At 39.7% G+C, this 15,839-nt stretch overlaps 1 protein-coding gene across 1 annotated transcript in view; it reads left to right on the top strand.

Moving 5' to 3' along the window:
- The window catches only part of LOC126470781 (uncharacterized), a 445,574-nt gene that overhangs the window by 385,895 nt on the left and 43,840 nt on the right, over nucleotides 1–15,839 (top strand). The window contains exon 9 of the mRNA XM_050098790.1: nucleotides 1,684–1,823. Coding sequence (XP_049954747.1) covers nucleotides 1,684–1,823 — 140 coding nt within the window. The remainder of the gene's footprint in view (nucleotides 1–1,683; nucleotides 1,824–15,839) is intronic.

Raw genomic sequence — 15,839 nt, 5'->3', positions numbered from 1 at the left:
AGCAAGGCTGCCATTGTGCTGTCAAGCAATTAGTCTGTGTTGGGATATCAGCACAACATGTTTTATGTTTAAATTGTACTGTATTGTATTTGTGGCATGCACCGAACCCCATTACTTAATCAGACAGAGCAAGCAGGTGTGTGGAAGTTTTAATGTAGACTGAGACAGGAAAGTGTCATCACTGGGTGACGTTGAAGGATTCAAAGGAAGCACTGTTGAGGTAGTTTAGATAAACAGTACTAGCAATGGACAACAGAATGATTCCACGGTATTTTGTGTGCATGTAAGAACCATAAGGATAAAGCAAGAGAGTTTAAGGGTTATACAGAGGCCTATTAGGTAATTGTTTTTCCCTCACTCCATTAGTGAGTAGAACAGGAAATGGAGTGACTAGCAAAATATCCTCTGCAATACATTGTATGATGGCTTTTGGAATATTTATGTAGATTAAAATTTGAGGAAAAGTCTTCTTATAACAAATGACAAATGTTGTTATCCGAATTTTAGATTTCATATGCTTTTATCCATGAAATTATAAATAACTTGACCTTAAGAAATTTGTCACACATTCTCAATACACCGAAGATGCATGTTGTCCCATATTTCGCATGACAGTGTTCCAGTATTTCACTGCCTTTCTTTAAATAATGTTTCATCTGTCTTCTTAAATTCAGTATGAAGTTAATAAATACTTAATTAAAAATATGAATCCACCACATATAACTCTGTTATTATTATTGTTATTGTTATTATTATTTACTATTCAAACAGATTTTGGAATCCCCACAATTGCAAACCTAATAAAAAGTGAAGTCTCACCTAACTTGTGCAGGAATAACTCTTGCCCATAGATTTTTTTTTTCCTCTGTACAAATATAAGTTACATCAAATTCGATATTAGTCATTCTTTTATTGTCTTTTATTGCCATCGGTCTTTAGTTTATACCAGCATATCATCTGCTCTCCAGCATAATCTCATTCTTATCCAGATAAATTTGTTTTAAGTATCAACAGCAGTTTCACAACTGGTGAAAGCAATGGTGGACTTTAAATACATTGCAACCAGAAAAAAGTTCACTGCACAATTGCAATGTATAATTTGTGTCTGTGTGCTAATGTTGTCGAAGCTATGAAGTATATTCATTCCAGAACAACCAAAATACTTGCGTTGTATGGGAACTATTACTTAAGTTGTAGAAAATGTTCATCACTTTTTTTTTGCTCCCCCACTCAAAAAAAAAAACTTCACTCTTTCTCTCCCCTCCCCCCTCTGAAGGATTTGCAACATTCTCTCATAATTATAGCAGAAATATCGAGTTCACAGCCGTTTTTCCTGAAGAATAAATAAACGAAAAAGGTCGGAATCAGTGTCCTTAATGGAATTACAATTAAATCAATTCAAATCTTTAGAAGAATCACCAAAATATAATGACATTAGAAAATAATTGCACATCTAAAATATATATTATCACAACCTGTATTATTCTAGAATGTAAACAACAAATGAAAGTGAGAAAAGCAACCACTTACCTGTAGGTGAATGATGGGTGGGAAAAAAAAACCACACACACACACACACACACACACACACACACACACACACATTGCCTTCTGAAATAAAATGGGAATTCATGTTGTAGAGTTTCATAATTCAAGTGTAAAAGAAATAAAACTTTTCTGCAGGTGTTTTGAAAGCTATCCATGGGAACCAACCAAGTGAACACAACCGTATTACTAAAGATGTAGTAGCATTTTATGCTGGCGACTTCCCCGAACTCGTGGAAAAATTGCAGTTGGATCTTCATGAACCACCTATTTCTCAAGTAAGTCACATATTTTTGTAATGAGATTTTACTTTTTGAATAAATTAATCACTTTTGTGAACTTTTATGGAAATTTTTGCAAACATTGTACTTCTCAATGGAAAATTCGTGTAAATATTGCATTTGATGAAAAAGTTTCAACATGTTATTTGCTGGAATGTAATTACTTGATGGCCTGTTTGATCAGTGATTAATGATGGAAACAGCAACTTGGAAACATTTTTATGTTGCTGAAATGGGGATGATGAGACCATATCACTTGCCTCTCCCTTTTTTAAGTCCAGTGTCACATTTTTAGTTTCAAAACCTGTAAGTAGTCTTCCAATGCAACAACTTACAATTTAGAACTCAAGCAGTTTCTTATTTAATTAGTAAAAGGGACGATGAAAAAGTTTCTGTTTGATGGTATACTGTCCAGAATTGGTATCCCAATCGGACAAAATTATCATAAGGATTGATGGAATCATCTTATAATGAGAGATAAATACTAATAAGTTGAAATAAGTATTAATTTATCATTGCAATAATCTCCATTTTCGTACATTTGACACAAGACTGCAGCTCCTATGCTTTGAATGCTAAACTGAATGCAGTTGAAGTTCAGTATTCAGTAAACGTTTCTGGCTATGATGCTAGCTGTATGGTGAGCCCAATGAAATAATTTCAGATTCATAAACATAAATGAAAGTTCATACCAGATGGGCCAGTGTGTCATGTCAAATATTGACCAGCATGGAACTTGGTGCACAAGAAGACAGAGACAGAAGTGCTGCTCCATACACATTCTTCATTTTCTGATGGATGTCTACCATTGTTTGTCTCTTGGCAGCCAAGAAAAGAACACCATCACATTGATGCTATTTGGACACATTTGGTAATAACGTCATAAAAGTTCACATTTCCACATTTACCACATGAATGTCAGAAAGAAGCAAATACCACATTAGTCCCTTGCCTCCATGTCGATGCTTATATACCCACAACGTAGTCATGCTGTGTTGCATATACACTGCATTAACGCCCTAAAACTGAAACTTTTTGATCACCTCGTACATTATTAACAAGTCCATTAGAAAAGATGATCCATTGACCAGGACCAAGAGAGATAGAATGGAGTTGGTTTGAACTCGCAGTCAGTTGGAAGGTAGGGAGAAAGAGAATGCAATCTGATAGTTTTATTATCAACATTATAAACAGATATCTACCTCTGCCAGAATCGAGTGGAGAAGAGACTCAGGTAAGGATAGAAGCAGCTCATTTCAACTGAGATCAGAAAGTCTAGGAATTTGCAAAATCTTAGGGAGAAGGAAGTGTTGCTGCTGGGTAACAGTCATGGGCTAGGTGTAGGCCCTCACTTGCAGGAAAGTTGAGGGCAGCATAACAGGCCACTGACATTCTCAAACCAAGTGCAGAGCTAAATGAAGTGATAGAGGACTTAGGATCTTTGTGTAAGGATCTTTCAAAAGAGGAGCAAGAAACAGTTTGAATGGGGATGGGACATATGACATAGGTGGTGACCTGGATAACATAGTTTCCCTGACTCATTCCACCAATGAATGCTTTCTCGAGCTATTCTGGTACCATGATTGGCTGTGTTTTAATTGAGCAGTGAGGTGGATTAATGTGTGGTTAGAAATGGTACTGTTTGCAGCCAACTTAGTGCATGTTTCTCTGGTACCGGTTGGGACTGTCAGTGGGCGGTGTTTCACAAGGTATGGTCTACACCTACATAGTACTGGGAAGGGAAGATTGGTGCAGCTGATTCATGAAAGCATGTGGGGTGGATCTTGGCTCACACACGGTCAAATACCTGTTGTGAGTAGGAGAAGTAGATCTTTTTTAGCATAAATCCAGACAACAGGTTTCCCTGCCTAAAGAGTATCTCCAGCAGTGAAAAGAATTCTGAAATAATTACTCACAAGGTAGATCCAAACACACCAAATGACACATGTACTACATGTAATAAATTTAAAAAAAAAACTTTTGGGAAAAGTAGCATGAGACATTTCAAAGACTTCACAATCTTTCATCAGAAAAATAAAATATAGCAATTTGAAGTTGAGCTCCAATCTTTAAACTGCACAGTAGTTTGTGTCACTGAGCTCTGGTGTAGAGACACAGAAATCCAGCGTGTAATAATGTAATTCTATGAGGTGATGGACTCCTACTATAGGAAAACTTGAAAGGATGGAGGATCATGCATTTATGAGAGTGGGCTGAAAATTAATGCCTCAAAATTTTTTATGTGAAAACTCTTAAAAGATTTTTAAATAAAACAAAAGTTAACATGTTACTCCTTTATTCTTCATGTCTGTATATTTGCAGCCCTCTGCCACTAGAAGCTCCAGATTGTAGCATGTAACATGGTGGTTTATAATGTAACTGTGTTGGTGTGTGAGAAACAGCATGCTGTAATCGAGTTTAGAATTCGAAAAGCCCGTCCATACATGAAGCTCCCTCTAGCTCAGCCTGACAGTGCCAAACCACATGAGTAGTATGATACTTGCAACAATCCAACGCCTTGGGTTCACTGTCATCAGTCATCCTCCATAGAGTTTCGACTTGATCCCATTCAGTTTCCATCTGTTTCCAAAACTTAAAGAACACCTTCGAGGACTTCACTTTGAGATTGATGAAGTGGTGCAAGTAGATATGAGGTTGTGGCTCCATCAACAAAGTTAAACATTCTATAGTGGGGTCGTTGAGGTGCTTATGTTAAGAAATAAATATCTGTACCTGAAGAATAAAGCTGTAGAATTTTTGTTTTATTTAAAAAGCTTTAAAATTTTTCATACAAAAAGTTCAGCATGTGTGATATGACTTAATGTTAAAGAAGAATCCCAAGACTAATTTGACAAGGGCGGGTCAGGTAGCCGGCCAGGGCCTTATAGTAGGAAATATCCTGGCAGTTGCCTGAACTGATTTAAGAAAACCACAGAAAGTCTAAATCAGTGTGGCCAGATGAAGATTTGAGCTTCCACCTTCCTGAATATAAGGCCAGTCTGTTTAAAACAGTACTGCATCATTTAGTTTATCCCTGGTGTACAATAGTGTTTAGTAATGCAAAAGGCTACTGGTCCATTTCTCACTCTGTCACTGCACACACCATGCACACTGTACACACTTTGTTTTGTAAAGTAATGCTACACAGACTATCAGCTGATGCCAGGGTCATAGCAAACACTGTGTGTTTCCATTTTGTGTACTGTAGCTTACCATTTTGTGGTCCGAAAAACTGAGTCAGCATCCCTCTGTAACGAGTAAGTTGTTGAGCTCAGACAGAGGATAAGGTGTTAGTATTATGCATTGCATAACTTTTGGAGTAAGTTTTTCAAGAAAAGAAAAAGAAGAAGAAGAAGAAAAAAAATAAACATAGTGAGAAAATGATGTGTGCAAAGGACAAAAACAACTTAAGCATTCGACATAAAAGTTATTGGGTATGATATCGTGTCATTTTGTATAAAACTGCTGTTGGAGAAAATCAGCAGTTCAGCCACAGTTGCAGCAGCCTTCTTCTGGGACCAGGAGACCCAGAACAAGGCTGCTGCAACCATGTCCGAAACAATGGTTGTCTCCAGCAGTAGTTTTATACAGTATGACACAGTACCATACCCAGAAAACTTTTATGTTGACTGACTCTGGCTGCGGAAGCCTACGCAATTATAAAATTATAAACTTTAGTATTATGTGTCACTGACAAGTAACATGGAACTTGGACCAGACATAGAAAGAACCGCTACAGTATCAGGTTACTGAAAGGGATACACATTGAGATGAACAGAAATGACACTTTTTTACACTTGTTACGTTGATGTCACCATGGCTCATGATAGTCCCCTGGACATTACAAAAGGCAGAACATGGATCACCAAGGATGGCAGGGTTGTTGTTGTTGTGGTCTTCAGTCTTGAGACTGGTTTCATGCAGCTCTCCATGCTAATCTATCCTGTGCAAGCACCTTCATCTCCCAGTACCTACTGCAACCTACATCCTTCTGAATCTGCTTAGTGTATCCATCTCTTGGTCTCCCTCTATGATTTTTACCCTCCACGCTGCCCTCCAATACTAAACTGGTGATCCCTCGATGTCTCAGAACATGTCCTACCAACCGATCCCTTCTTCTAGTCAAGTTGTGCCACAAACTTCTCTTCTCCCCAATCCTATTCAATACCTCCTCATTAGTTACATGATCTACCCACCTAATCTTCAACATTCTTCTGTAGCACCACATTTCGAAAGCTTCTATTCTCTTCTTGTCCAAACTATTTATTGTCCATGTTTCACTTCCATACATGGCTACACTCCATACAAATACTTTCAGAAATGACTTCCTGACACTTAAATCTATACTTGATGTTAACAAATTTCTCTTCTTCAGAAACGCTTTCCTTGCCATTGCCAGTCTACATTTTGTATCCTCTCTACTTCGAGCATCATCAGTTATTTTGCTCCCCAAATAGCAAAACTCCTTTACTACTTTAAGTGTCTCATTTCCTAATCTAATTCCCTCAGCATCACCCGACTTAATTCGACTACATTCCATTATCCTTGTTTTGATTTTGTTGATGTTCATCTTATATTCTCCTTTCAAGACACTGTCCATTCCATTCAACTGCTCTTCCAAGTACTTTACTGTCTCTGACAGAATTACAATGTCATCGGCGAACCTCAAAGTTTTTTTTCTTCTCCCTGGATTTTAATACCTACTCCGAATTTTTCTTTTGTTTCCTTTACTGCTTGCTCAATATACAGATTGAATAATATCGGGGACAGGCTACAACCCTGTCTCACTCCCTTCCCAACCACTGCTTCCCTTTCATGCCCCTTGACTCTTATAACTGCCATCTGGTTTCTGTACAAATTGTAAATAGCCTTTCGCTCCCTGTATTTTACCCCTGCCACCTTCAGAATTTGAAAGAGAGTATTCCAGTCAACATTGTCAAAAGCTTTCTCTAAGTCTACAAATGCTAGAAACGTAGGTTTGCCTTTCCTTAATCTTTCTTCTAAGATAAGTCATAAGGTCAGTATTGCCTCACGTGTTCCAACATTTCTACGGAATCCAAACTGATCTTCCCCAAGGTCAGATTCTATCAGTTTTTCGATTCGTCTGTAAATAATTCGTGTTAGTATTTTGCAGCTGTGACTTATTAAACTGATATTTCACATCTGTCAACACCTGCTTTCTTTGGGATTGGAATTATTATATTCTTCTTGAAGTCTGAGGGTATTTCGCCTGTCTCGTACATCTTGCTCACCAGATGGAAGAGTTTTGTCAGGACTGGCTCTCCCAAGGCCGTCAGTAGTTCTAATGGAATGTTGTCTACTCCCGGGGCCTTGTTTCGACTCAGGTCTTTCAGTGCTCTGTCAAACTCTTCACGCAGTATCATATCTCCCATTTCATCTTCATCTACATCCTCTTCCATTTCCATAATATTGTCCTCAAGTACATCGCCCTTGTATAGACCCTCTATATACTCCTTCCACCTTTCTGCTTTTCCCTCTTTGCTTAGAACCGTGTTTCCATCTGAGCTCTTGATATTCATACAAGTGGCTCTCTTTTCTCTAAATGTCTCTTTAATTTTCCTGTAGGCTGTATCTACCTTACCCGTAGTGAGATAAGCCTCCACATCCTTACATTTGTCCTCTAGCCATGCCTGCTTAGCCATGTTGCACTTCCTGTCGATCTCATTTTTGAGACGTTTGTATTCCTTTTTGCCTGCTTCATTTACTGCATTTTTATGTTTTCTCCTGTCATCAATTAAATTCAGTATTTCTTCTGTTACCCAAGGATTTCTACTAGCTCTCGTCTTTTTACCTACTTGATCCTCTGCTGCCTTCACTACTTCACCCCTCAGAGCTACCCATTCGTCTTCTACTGTATTTCTTTCCCCCATTCCTGTCAATTGTTCCCTTACGCTCTCCCTGAAACTCTGTACAGCCTCTGGTTTAGTCAGTTTATTCAGGTCCCATCTCCTTATATTCCCAGCTTTTTGCAATTTCTTCAGTTTTAATCTACAATTCATAACCAATAGATTGTGGTCAGAGTCCACATCTGCCCCTGGAAATGTCCTACAATTTAAAACCTGTTAAGTTGGAGGTATGGGCAGAACAAGCCATTCCTTGAATATCCTCCCATTTCAAGAGCTCCTCCACCAGCACCGTTCAGTGCAGTCACATATTGTCTCTGTAAAAATGAATTCATGGTCAAACACACCCCTGAAAAGATACTTGTGGGTAAGGAATACAGTGTCACAATAACAATGACCAGTCAGTGTACTATGTTCAAAGATTTGGAGGACAGTACACCCATGCAACATTATGCCTTCCCACATCCAAACACCTGGACCACCAAAACAATCATGTTTGACAATGATAGACATACCCAAATATGCAAGAAGTGGGAACATGTAATACACCCAGGAACATTGTTGAATATAATAGTTTTGGTGATCCAGCTGTTATGGTGTGGGGAGGCATAGTGTTGCATGTGCATACTTGTGTCCAAGGCTTTGAACATGGTACACTAACTGGTCAACATTATTGTGACAATGCTTTCACATGTGCATCTGTGAAGGGATACACTCAAACCTAACTTCAGTTTTATGGGTGATTTGACCAAATTAAATTGCACTCTTGGAACAAGAGGATATTTGGTGAATAGACATAAATTCCACTGATCATATGTGGGATGTGTTGGGAGAGGTGTTGCAGCATATGCACATTCCCCAATAATCATCCAGCAGTCAACTGTGCTGGTGGAGGAATGGAATGCCCTGCCACAAGAATCTTTGCCAGTCTTGGTGTATCACATTGCAGAGAATGCATTGCCACTTGTGATGATCACACACCCTATTAAGAATGAGTTCCACCTTTTGTAACTCCCAAGGGATTATCATAAATTGCAGTGACTTCAGTGTAATTATTTTCTTTGAATGAAACTATCATTTCTCTCCATGTCATTGAGAATTTCTGTCAGCCACCTTCTGTGCTGTAGTGTAGTAGTTCTTTTTATGTAGGTTTCAAGTTCCATTGAGCTATGTTATTTGGCAGTGACGTATCATGTCATAATTACTTTTTCCTTAAGTTTTGCACACTAGTGTATATTTTCATCATCAGTGTTTGCTCAGATAAGTGAGGGAGGTGGTGGCACATAGTTCCTGGTCATCAGATTTTGCACTAATATCGAGGGCTATATTCCAAATGTCTCCACAATGTGTTATGGAGTGAGCGTATATGACACTGCTGATGGTGAACTGTCCACTGGATGGGGTGTTTAAATTATTTGAGAGGAGTAGGCTGTGTGTCAACAAAAAGTTTTCTTTCCCTTCCGCTCATCCATGACAACACAAACATAACATTACACTCTACAGGCATCCATCATAGTCATCCACATGACAGAGATACACATACTTGATGTTTCTTGATTGGTTAGACAACGACAATGGCAAACCATGTCTGCTAGGACGTTGTCCAGTAATGTGAAATGCCTGCATCTGCAGTCAACACTTATTTCCTGTGCTTGAGACTGACTTAAACTTAAGACTTAAGGTCATTGAGTGGTTCATAACAGTTTAAAAAAAAATGTAGGTGTTAGAAGACCAGCGGCCCTGTTCTATATCGCTCATAACAATCGGTGCAGCAGGTTGGCCTCGGTAGTGACATCATTTTCAGTTCTTTATCCGAAGATACTATTCTGTAAAACCTGTTACCAATCGGTCCTCCTGCCAGTTTTTCGAAAACTCTACCGAGAGGTTTTGGATTTCAGTATGGCCCTCTTGTTCGGTTTGGTGTGATTTATTTACACCTATAATTTGTTATTTTAAACAGATTGAGCAGTATTAGCTTTGGATTTAGTGATTGTGTTACTGAAGAATCATCAGGATGCATCCAGGTGGAAAGTGAGTTCATAACAGACTACTTTCCTTGGTTAGAAATATGGTTTGTATTGTTGTTACTGTGAATGATTATAACATAAAAAAACAATTTCGGTCAATATTCTCACAAAATACCTGTTATTTTTACATAATTAAGAGTTTACAAAAATCATTAAATATCACATGAATGTTAGCTGAAATTGCTAGTGACTTTGCATGCTTTTTTCCACAAATGGTTTACTTATTAATTATCAAAATGCATTTAAAACTTTTAAATAACAATGCAAAGGAATTTTGTGAAGCCTGATAGAGGAAACCTTCCAAAATTTGATGCATTTATGGCTTTCGCCCGCATCATTCAGCAACGAAGTCAGCCTGCATCTCTCTCAACTGGAATTATGTGGAAAAAAAAAAGTGCTGATGGTATGCGAGTTGTAGTAGTATAGTGAATAAGCCAATGAACTGCTATGCCAAAGGTCGTATGTTCGCATACTGCTGCATACCGAAATAATTTTTTTCCTCTTTGTGTTTGTAACACATTCTGAGACTTTGTAAATTGTCAAAGTTAAACATTTTTCTAATATATTCATTGTTATTTACACGTACCAACGCACTTTATCAGTAATGAGAATCTTCAATTTCGTGACTTCCGCATGTTTAAGAAATGAAAGATGAAATTGCTGTGCATGTAACAACTGACAGTGACATTTATACTTTTTCTTGTCACAAAGAATTCACAATTTTTTTGAATACATAGCTATTTCTGAGTGTGTGGTCAGATGGGAATCTAAGAGCACAACTTAATTTACTGCGAATGAAACTAGTAGCAATCGTCTTTATACTTTAGCTTGTCACAAGTGTCTATCTGCGATTGAATCCTTAACAACAGTAGAAAGAGATGAAAGATTCCTGCCACAATATTTTTAGACTATACCACCATATATGAAACATTTTGATTCATCAGATGCATGTTATAAACTACAACAAACTTATATAGCTGCGCTCACCACACACTCTCTAAAAGTTGTTTTTTTATAGGGAAGTAGGCTACTTCATCATTTAGATCTCTAGGAGCGAGTAACAACCACATTCTGTGCATGTTCTTATTCTTTGACACACTCTTTAACAATTTTTTGGGTTCATGGAGATATGTTCTGTCTATGCAACTAATTGAAGGCAGTTTGTTTATTGCCATGTGCATTTCAGTTCTTTTGTTTGTGAAGCATCTTCACAAATAAAAGAAGCGAAATGCGTATGGCAGTAAACAAGCTGCCTTCAATTAGTTACATAGATGGAACGTACCTCCATGAACTTTGAAGCAACTAAGGAACGACGGAAAACAGAAAAAAATGACGAATTTTTTGGATGTTTCTATACATGTATTTGTACAGTGTGGTACTACACTCCATTCCTAACTCATATTCTGAAACGCAAAATCCAAAACAAGGCGTCGATGTGAATGAGAATAAAATGACATAACGTGACATTTATGACAGTTTCTAGAACACAGTCAATATTCTATCGTTATCATGCATTCATGGAAGCATGTGGTGAGTGAAATTTGAACAGTAGTACATCCTCTAACCACACTTTTTGGAACTGCGAAGAACAGCGTGCTTGTGTCGGCTGCTAGCCGCTTGGAGTTTGTGGTGCTGCAGTGTGCTTGCAAGGATCTGAGGCAGATTGCTTTTGATTGGTTGGCACGAGGAGAGCTGATGACGATGACGACGCTAGGACCGTTCGGCATCACTTCCGAAATGCTTACAGAATAATTTTGGCAATCTCCTTCAAAAACAAGACTGTTTGGTGCTCTCGCATACCGAAACCATCAGCAAAATGGAAGAAAGATACAGAATAGGGCTCCAGCAATGTAATTCATATTAATTTTCTAATTCTAAATTGTCTTCAGGTAAGAGAGAGTGTTTTCTGAAGTAGTTCTGATGCCACAAGTGTGAGACCTGGTGTCCTCTCTGCGGTCCATCCCACTATAAACATTCTTGGGCATTCCTTTTTGAGTCCAGTGCACCAAGCCATGCGTTGGTGTATCATCTTCAGTCCCCAGGGACTCGGTGTTTGTATTGTCTTCATCATTTAACCATCATTCCTGACAGTAGTTAGATTGGACTGGCATTCGTTTCACATGTCAACCCTTAATGTTCCTTTTTGTGGAGTTCTGCAGTATCAGTGCAGTATCCCAGGCTCTACTGAGTTGATACCCCTGTGTTATGATTCATCAGGTTACTCATCGCCTTTATCTCTATAGAATCTCTTATAACACTGTCCCAGTATCTGTAGGTCTGTGCTATAACCCTTGTTTCATCATATTTCATGGAATTATTGAGTTCCAGGCAGTGCTTTTCAATGGCTGATTTAATTGCTTGTGTCCACTGGATGTGCGTCTGATTTTCTTTGCACCTGTTATCCACTGTCCTTGTTGTTTGGCCAATGTACAACATGCCACATTGGCAAGGTATATTATAAGTTCCTGGTTTTCATAGTCCAAGGTCATCTTTCATATTTGCCAGTAGCCCTCTTATTTTGGTAGGTGGACAGAACACGCACTTAATGTTGTAGTCCATGAGAATCCTGGTGATTTAGGCAGAAATATATCCTGCATAGAGCAGGTACACCACGGTCTTTGCCTCATCTTGCTCTTCTTATAGATCACATGGCACAGTGGCTGGTTGAAGGGCGTTCTGAATCTGTTTGGTCTTGTATCCATTCTTGCACAACATTTATCATAGATGCTCTGTGTGTACTGGCAGACTATATGGGTCTGACAAGGCGTGTGATCTGTTCACAAATGTCTTCAGAACTCCATTCTTCTGATCAGTGGGTGTAAGTTTGTGATACACCCAGCGGCCAAACAAGGCATTTGCTTTCCTGTTGACAAGTACATCTAGTAATAGCAACTGACCACCCTTTTCCAGGTCCATGGTGAACTTAATATTTGAGTGGTGTGAGTTCATATATTCCTGAAACTCCTTGAGCCTTTCCCTACCTTGAGGCCAGATCAGAGAGATATCATCCACGTGCCTGAAGAAGCAGGTGGGGCTGTGTCTAGCTGTCTCTAATGCCTCATCTTCAGATCTCTTCATGAACATATTGGCAACCACTGGACACAAGAACTGCCCATGTCAGCACCTTCTGTCTGTTCATAATATTGGCCCCCATACAGGACTCTCTTGAAGGAAATCGGAATGCCTGACAAGATCATTAAACAACTACGAATGAGAGCACTAGTTCCACCTAGACTATATGGGCTGCCTAAAGTACACAAAGACGGCATGCCACTGTGCCCGTTTGTCAGCAACATTGGTGTGTCAGTGTACCAAACAGCCAGATACTTGAAGAAACTGCTGTTCCCATATGTGGGAAAGTGTATTCACCACATCCACAATTCGGCGGGCTTCTTACAATGTCTCGAGCAACTACACTGTCACACAATCTGATACAGTGGTCAGTTTTGATGTGGTATCCCTGTTCACTAAGTTGCCACTGAAAGACTCGTTGGAACTGATTACAGAGAAATTTGATAATGCTCCGCTGGACCTGTTCAGTAATATACTGAGGTCAACTTATTTGCTGTATGGGACCAATATTATAAGCAGACAGAAGGTGTAGCCATGGGCAGCCCTCTTGACTCCAGTGGTTGCCAATATGTTCATGAGGAGACCTGAAGATGAAACATAAGAGGTGGCTAGTTACAAACCCACATGCTTCTTCAGGTATGTGGATGATACCTCTCTGATCTGACCTCATGGTAGGGATAAGCTCAATGAGTTTCTGAAACAACTGAACTTAGCCACCCAAATTCTATGTTTACCATGGAGCTGGAAAAGGATGTCCAGTTACTGTCTCTGGCTGTACTTATCGAAAGGAGGGAAGATGACTCATCTGGCCACACTTTGAAACACAAACCTACACACACTGATTTATACTTACAAACCAACAGCTTTCACCACCCAGTGCAGAAGAACGGAATTCTTGTCAGATTCGTATATTCTGCCAGTAGAAACAGAGCATCTGTGGTCAGTGTTGTGCAAGAGGGCTTTTCAACTGGCCTCTTCGCCGCTTGGTCTAGAATAAGTGCAAAATGAGGTAAAGACTGTGTCATACCTGCTCTGTGCAGGATCTAATTCTGACAAAATCACAAGTTTTCTCATGAAACACAACAACAAGTGTATGTTCTGTCCATCTACCAAAATAACAGAACTACTTGCAAATGTGAAAGACGACCTGGAACTATGAAAACCAGGAATTTATAATATACCTTTTCAATGTGGCATGTCGTGCATTGGCCAAACATCTGAGATAGTGAACATCAGATGCAAAGAACATCAGATGCAAAGATCATCAGAGACACACCCAGCTAACACAGACAACTAAATCTGCCATTGCCGAGTGCTGTCTGGAACTCAATCATTCCATGAACTATGATGAAATGTGGATTCTGGCACACGCCCAAGATATTGGGACAGTGTTATAAGAGAGTATATATTGATAAAGGTGATGAATAACTCGATCAGTCATTCAGAGGGTACCAACTAAGTAGAGCCTGGGATCCTGCATTGGAGTTGCTGAAAACACAATGGGGGCAGTGCTTCTAGCAGGAGCAGACCACAAAGGGAACACCTGGCACCACACCAATAGCAGAACACCAGATCACAGTCAGGTGCTACTGACTGAAGAGAGAATGCCTAAGAACACTGGTAGCAGGAGTGGACCAGAGACGGAATGCCTGGAATCGACAGTGGAGGGAGGAAGAGCAAAGATATAAACGCTGGACCCATTCCACATGACAAGTAGTCTCAGGTAGCACATGATGATAACAACAAGTCACATTGTCAAAATACAGTGCAAGAATGACGCTGATATCTGGCAGAATACCCAATACCTCAAGATGTCAACAGATCTCTGGGAAAGTGTGAAGAATTACAATATTTATAGATTTGCACTCTTATTTATAGTGATAGTTACTCGATGGGAAGCACAACATATTAGCTAATTTGTGCCTGTTTGACCCATGCAGGGGCAGTGGCAGTTTTGAAAGTTAATTAATTGACTGTGTGATTGTAAGCTTTTCCAGCGAATTGACTGTTTTTTGCTGTTCTCAGGTGTCCAGCCGAGTGCAATCATGTTCATAACATACTTCGACAGCATGCCTTTATCATCATCTTCAGGTGATACCCGTACAATGAGTGTCTTCACTACATCCTGCCTCCTTTATACTGTCATTGCTTCCTACCCCTTCCCTCATTACTAGATCACACACCGCATTGGATGGAGAGGTGTGGGGGGGGGGGGGGGGGGCGGCAGGATTACTGAAGGCTGGGCATGAGCCCTGGTCCCTCAGTACTTCTGTAGTCGCTGTCGAATGCAGACAGCATAAATCAGGCAGACAGTACAGACAATCAAAGAAAGATGTAAGAGACACAGAAGTCACACCAAACTGAAGCAGGCAACAAAATCTGCAGTCGCAGAACATTGCATAGCTACAGGGGACTCAATGAAGTGAGAAGGAACAGAGGTATTAATACAGACATTGTTTTGGGACTGAGTTCTGAAGGAGGCCATGGAAATATGAGTGGCCAATGGTCTGATTAACAGAGACACTAAGAAAAGCTTGGGCCCAGCTCTCGGCCAACAGAAATCACTGTGTCGACCAAGAGCAACTTCCTCATCCGACGAGGGCTATAGAAGTACTGAGAGACAGGGCTTCATGCCTGGCCTTCGGTGGCCCTATCCCTCCCACCACTCTAACTGACACAGTGTGTGACCATGTAGTTTGGGAAAGGGTGTGTATAAAGGAGGCTCGATGTAGCGACAACATACATTCTACGGCTATCACCTGAAGATGACAGAAAGGTATGCTGTCGAAACGAAATGTCGTGTTAGAAAGATGACTGCACCTGGCTGAACACCCAAGAACAGTACAGATTTATGACTTCTTTACTGTGACACTGCAGCACACCTAATTTGGAGTGCCAGTTTGTTTCTAGTTTATCAGGTTTTACAATGTTTTTATCTTTAATTCTAAACTTCTCATTTCTCACAGCTGGAAAGATGAAATTTGTTGTTGTGGTGTGTGTTCTGTGTAAGCAGCTAGTTTATTTGAGCGTGTGTGACAAGCAGTGTTGTG

This window comes from Schistocerca serialis, chromosome 3, assembly GCF_023864345.2.
Source record: "Schistocerca serialis cubense isolate TAMUIC-IGC-003099 chromosome 3, iqSchSeri2.2, whole genome shotgun sequence".
NCBI lineage: Eukaryota > Metazoa > Arthropoda > Insecta > Orthoptera > Acrididae > Schistocerca > Schistocerca serialis.
This window is presented reverse-complemented; position numbering and strand designations above follow the sequence as displayed.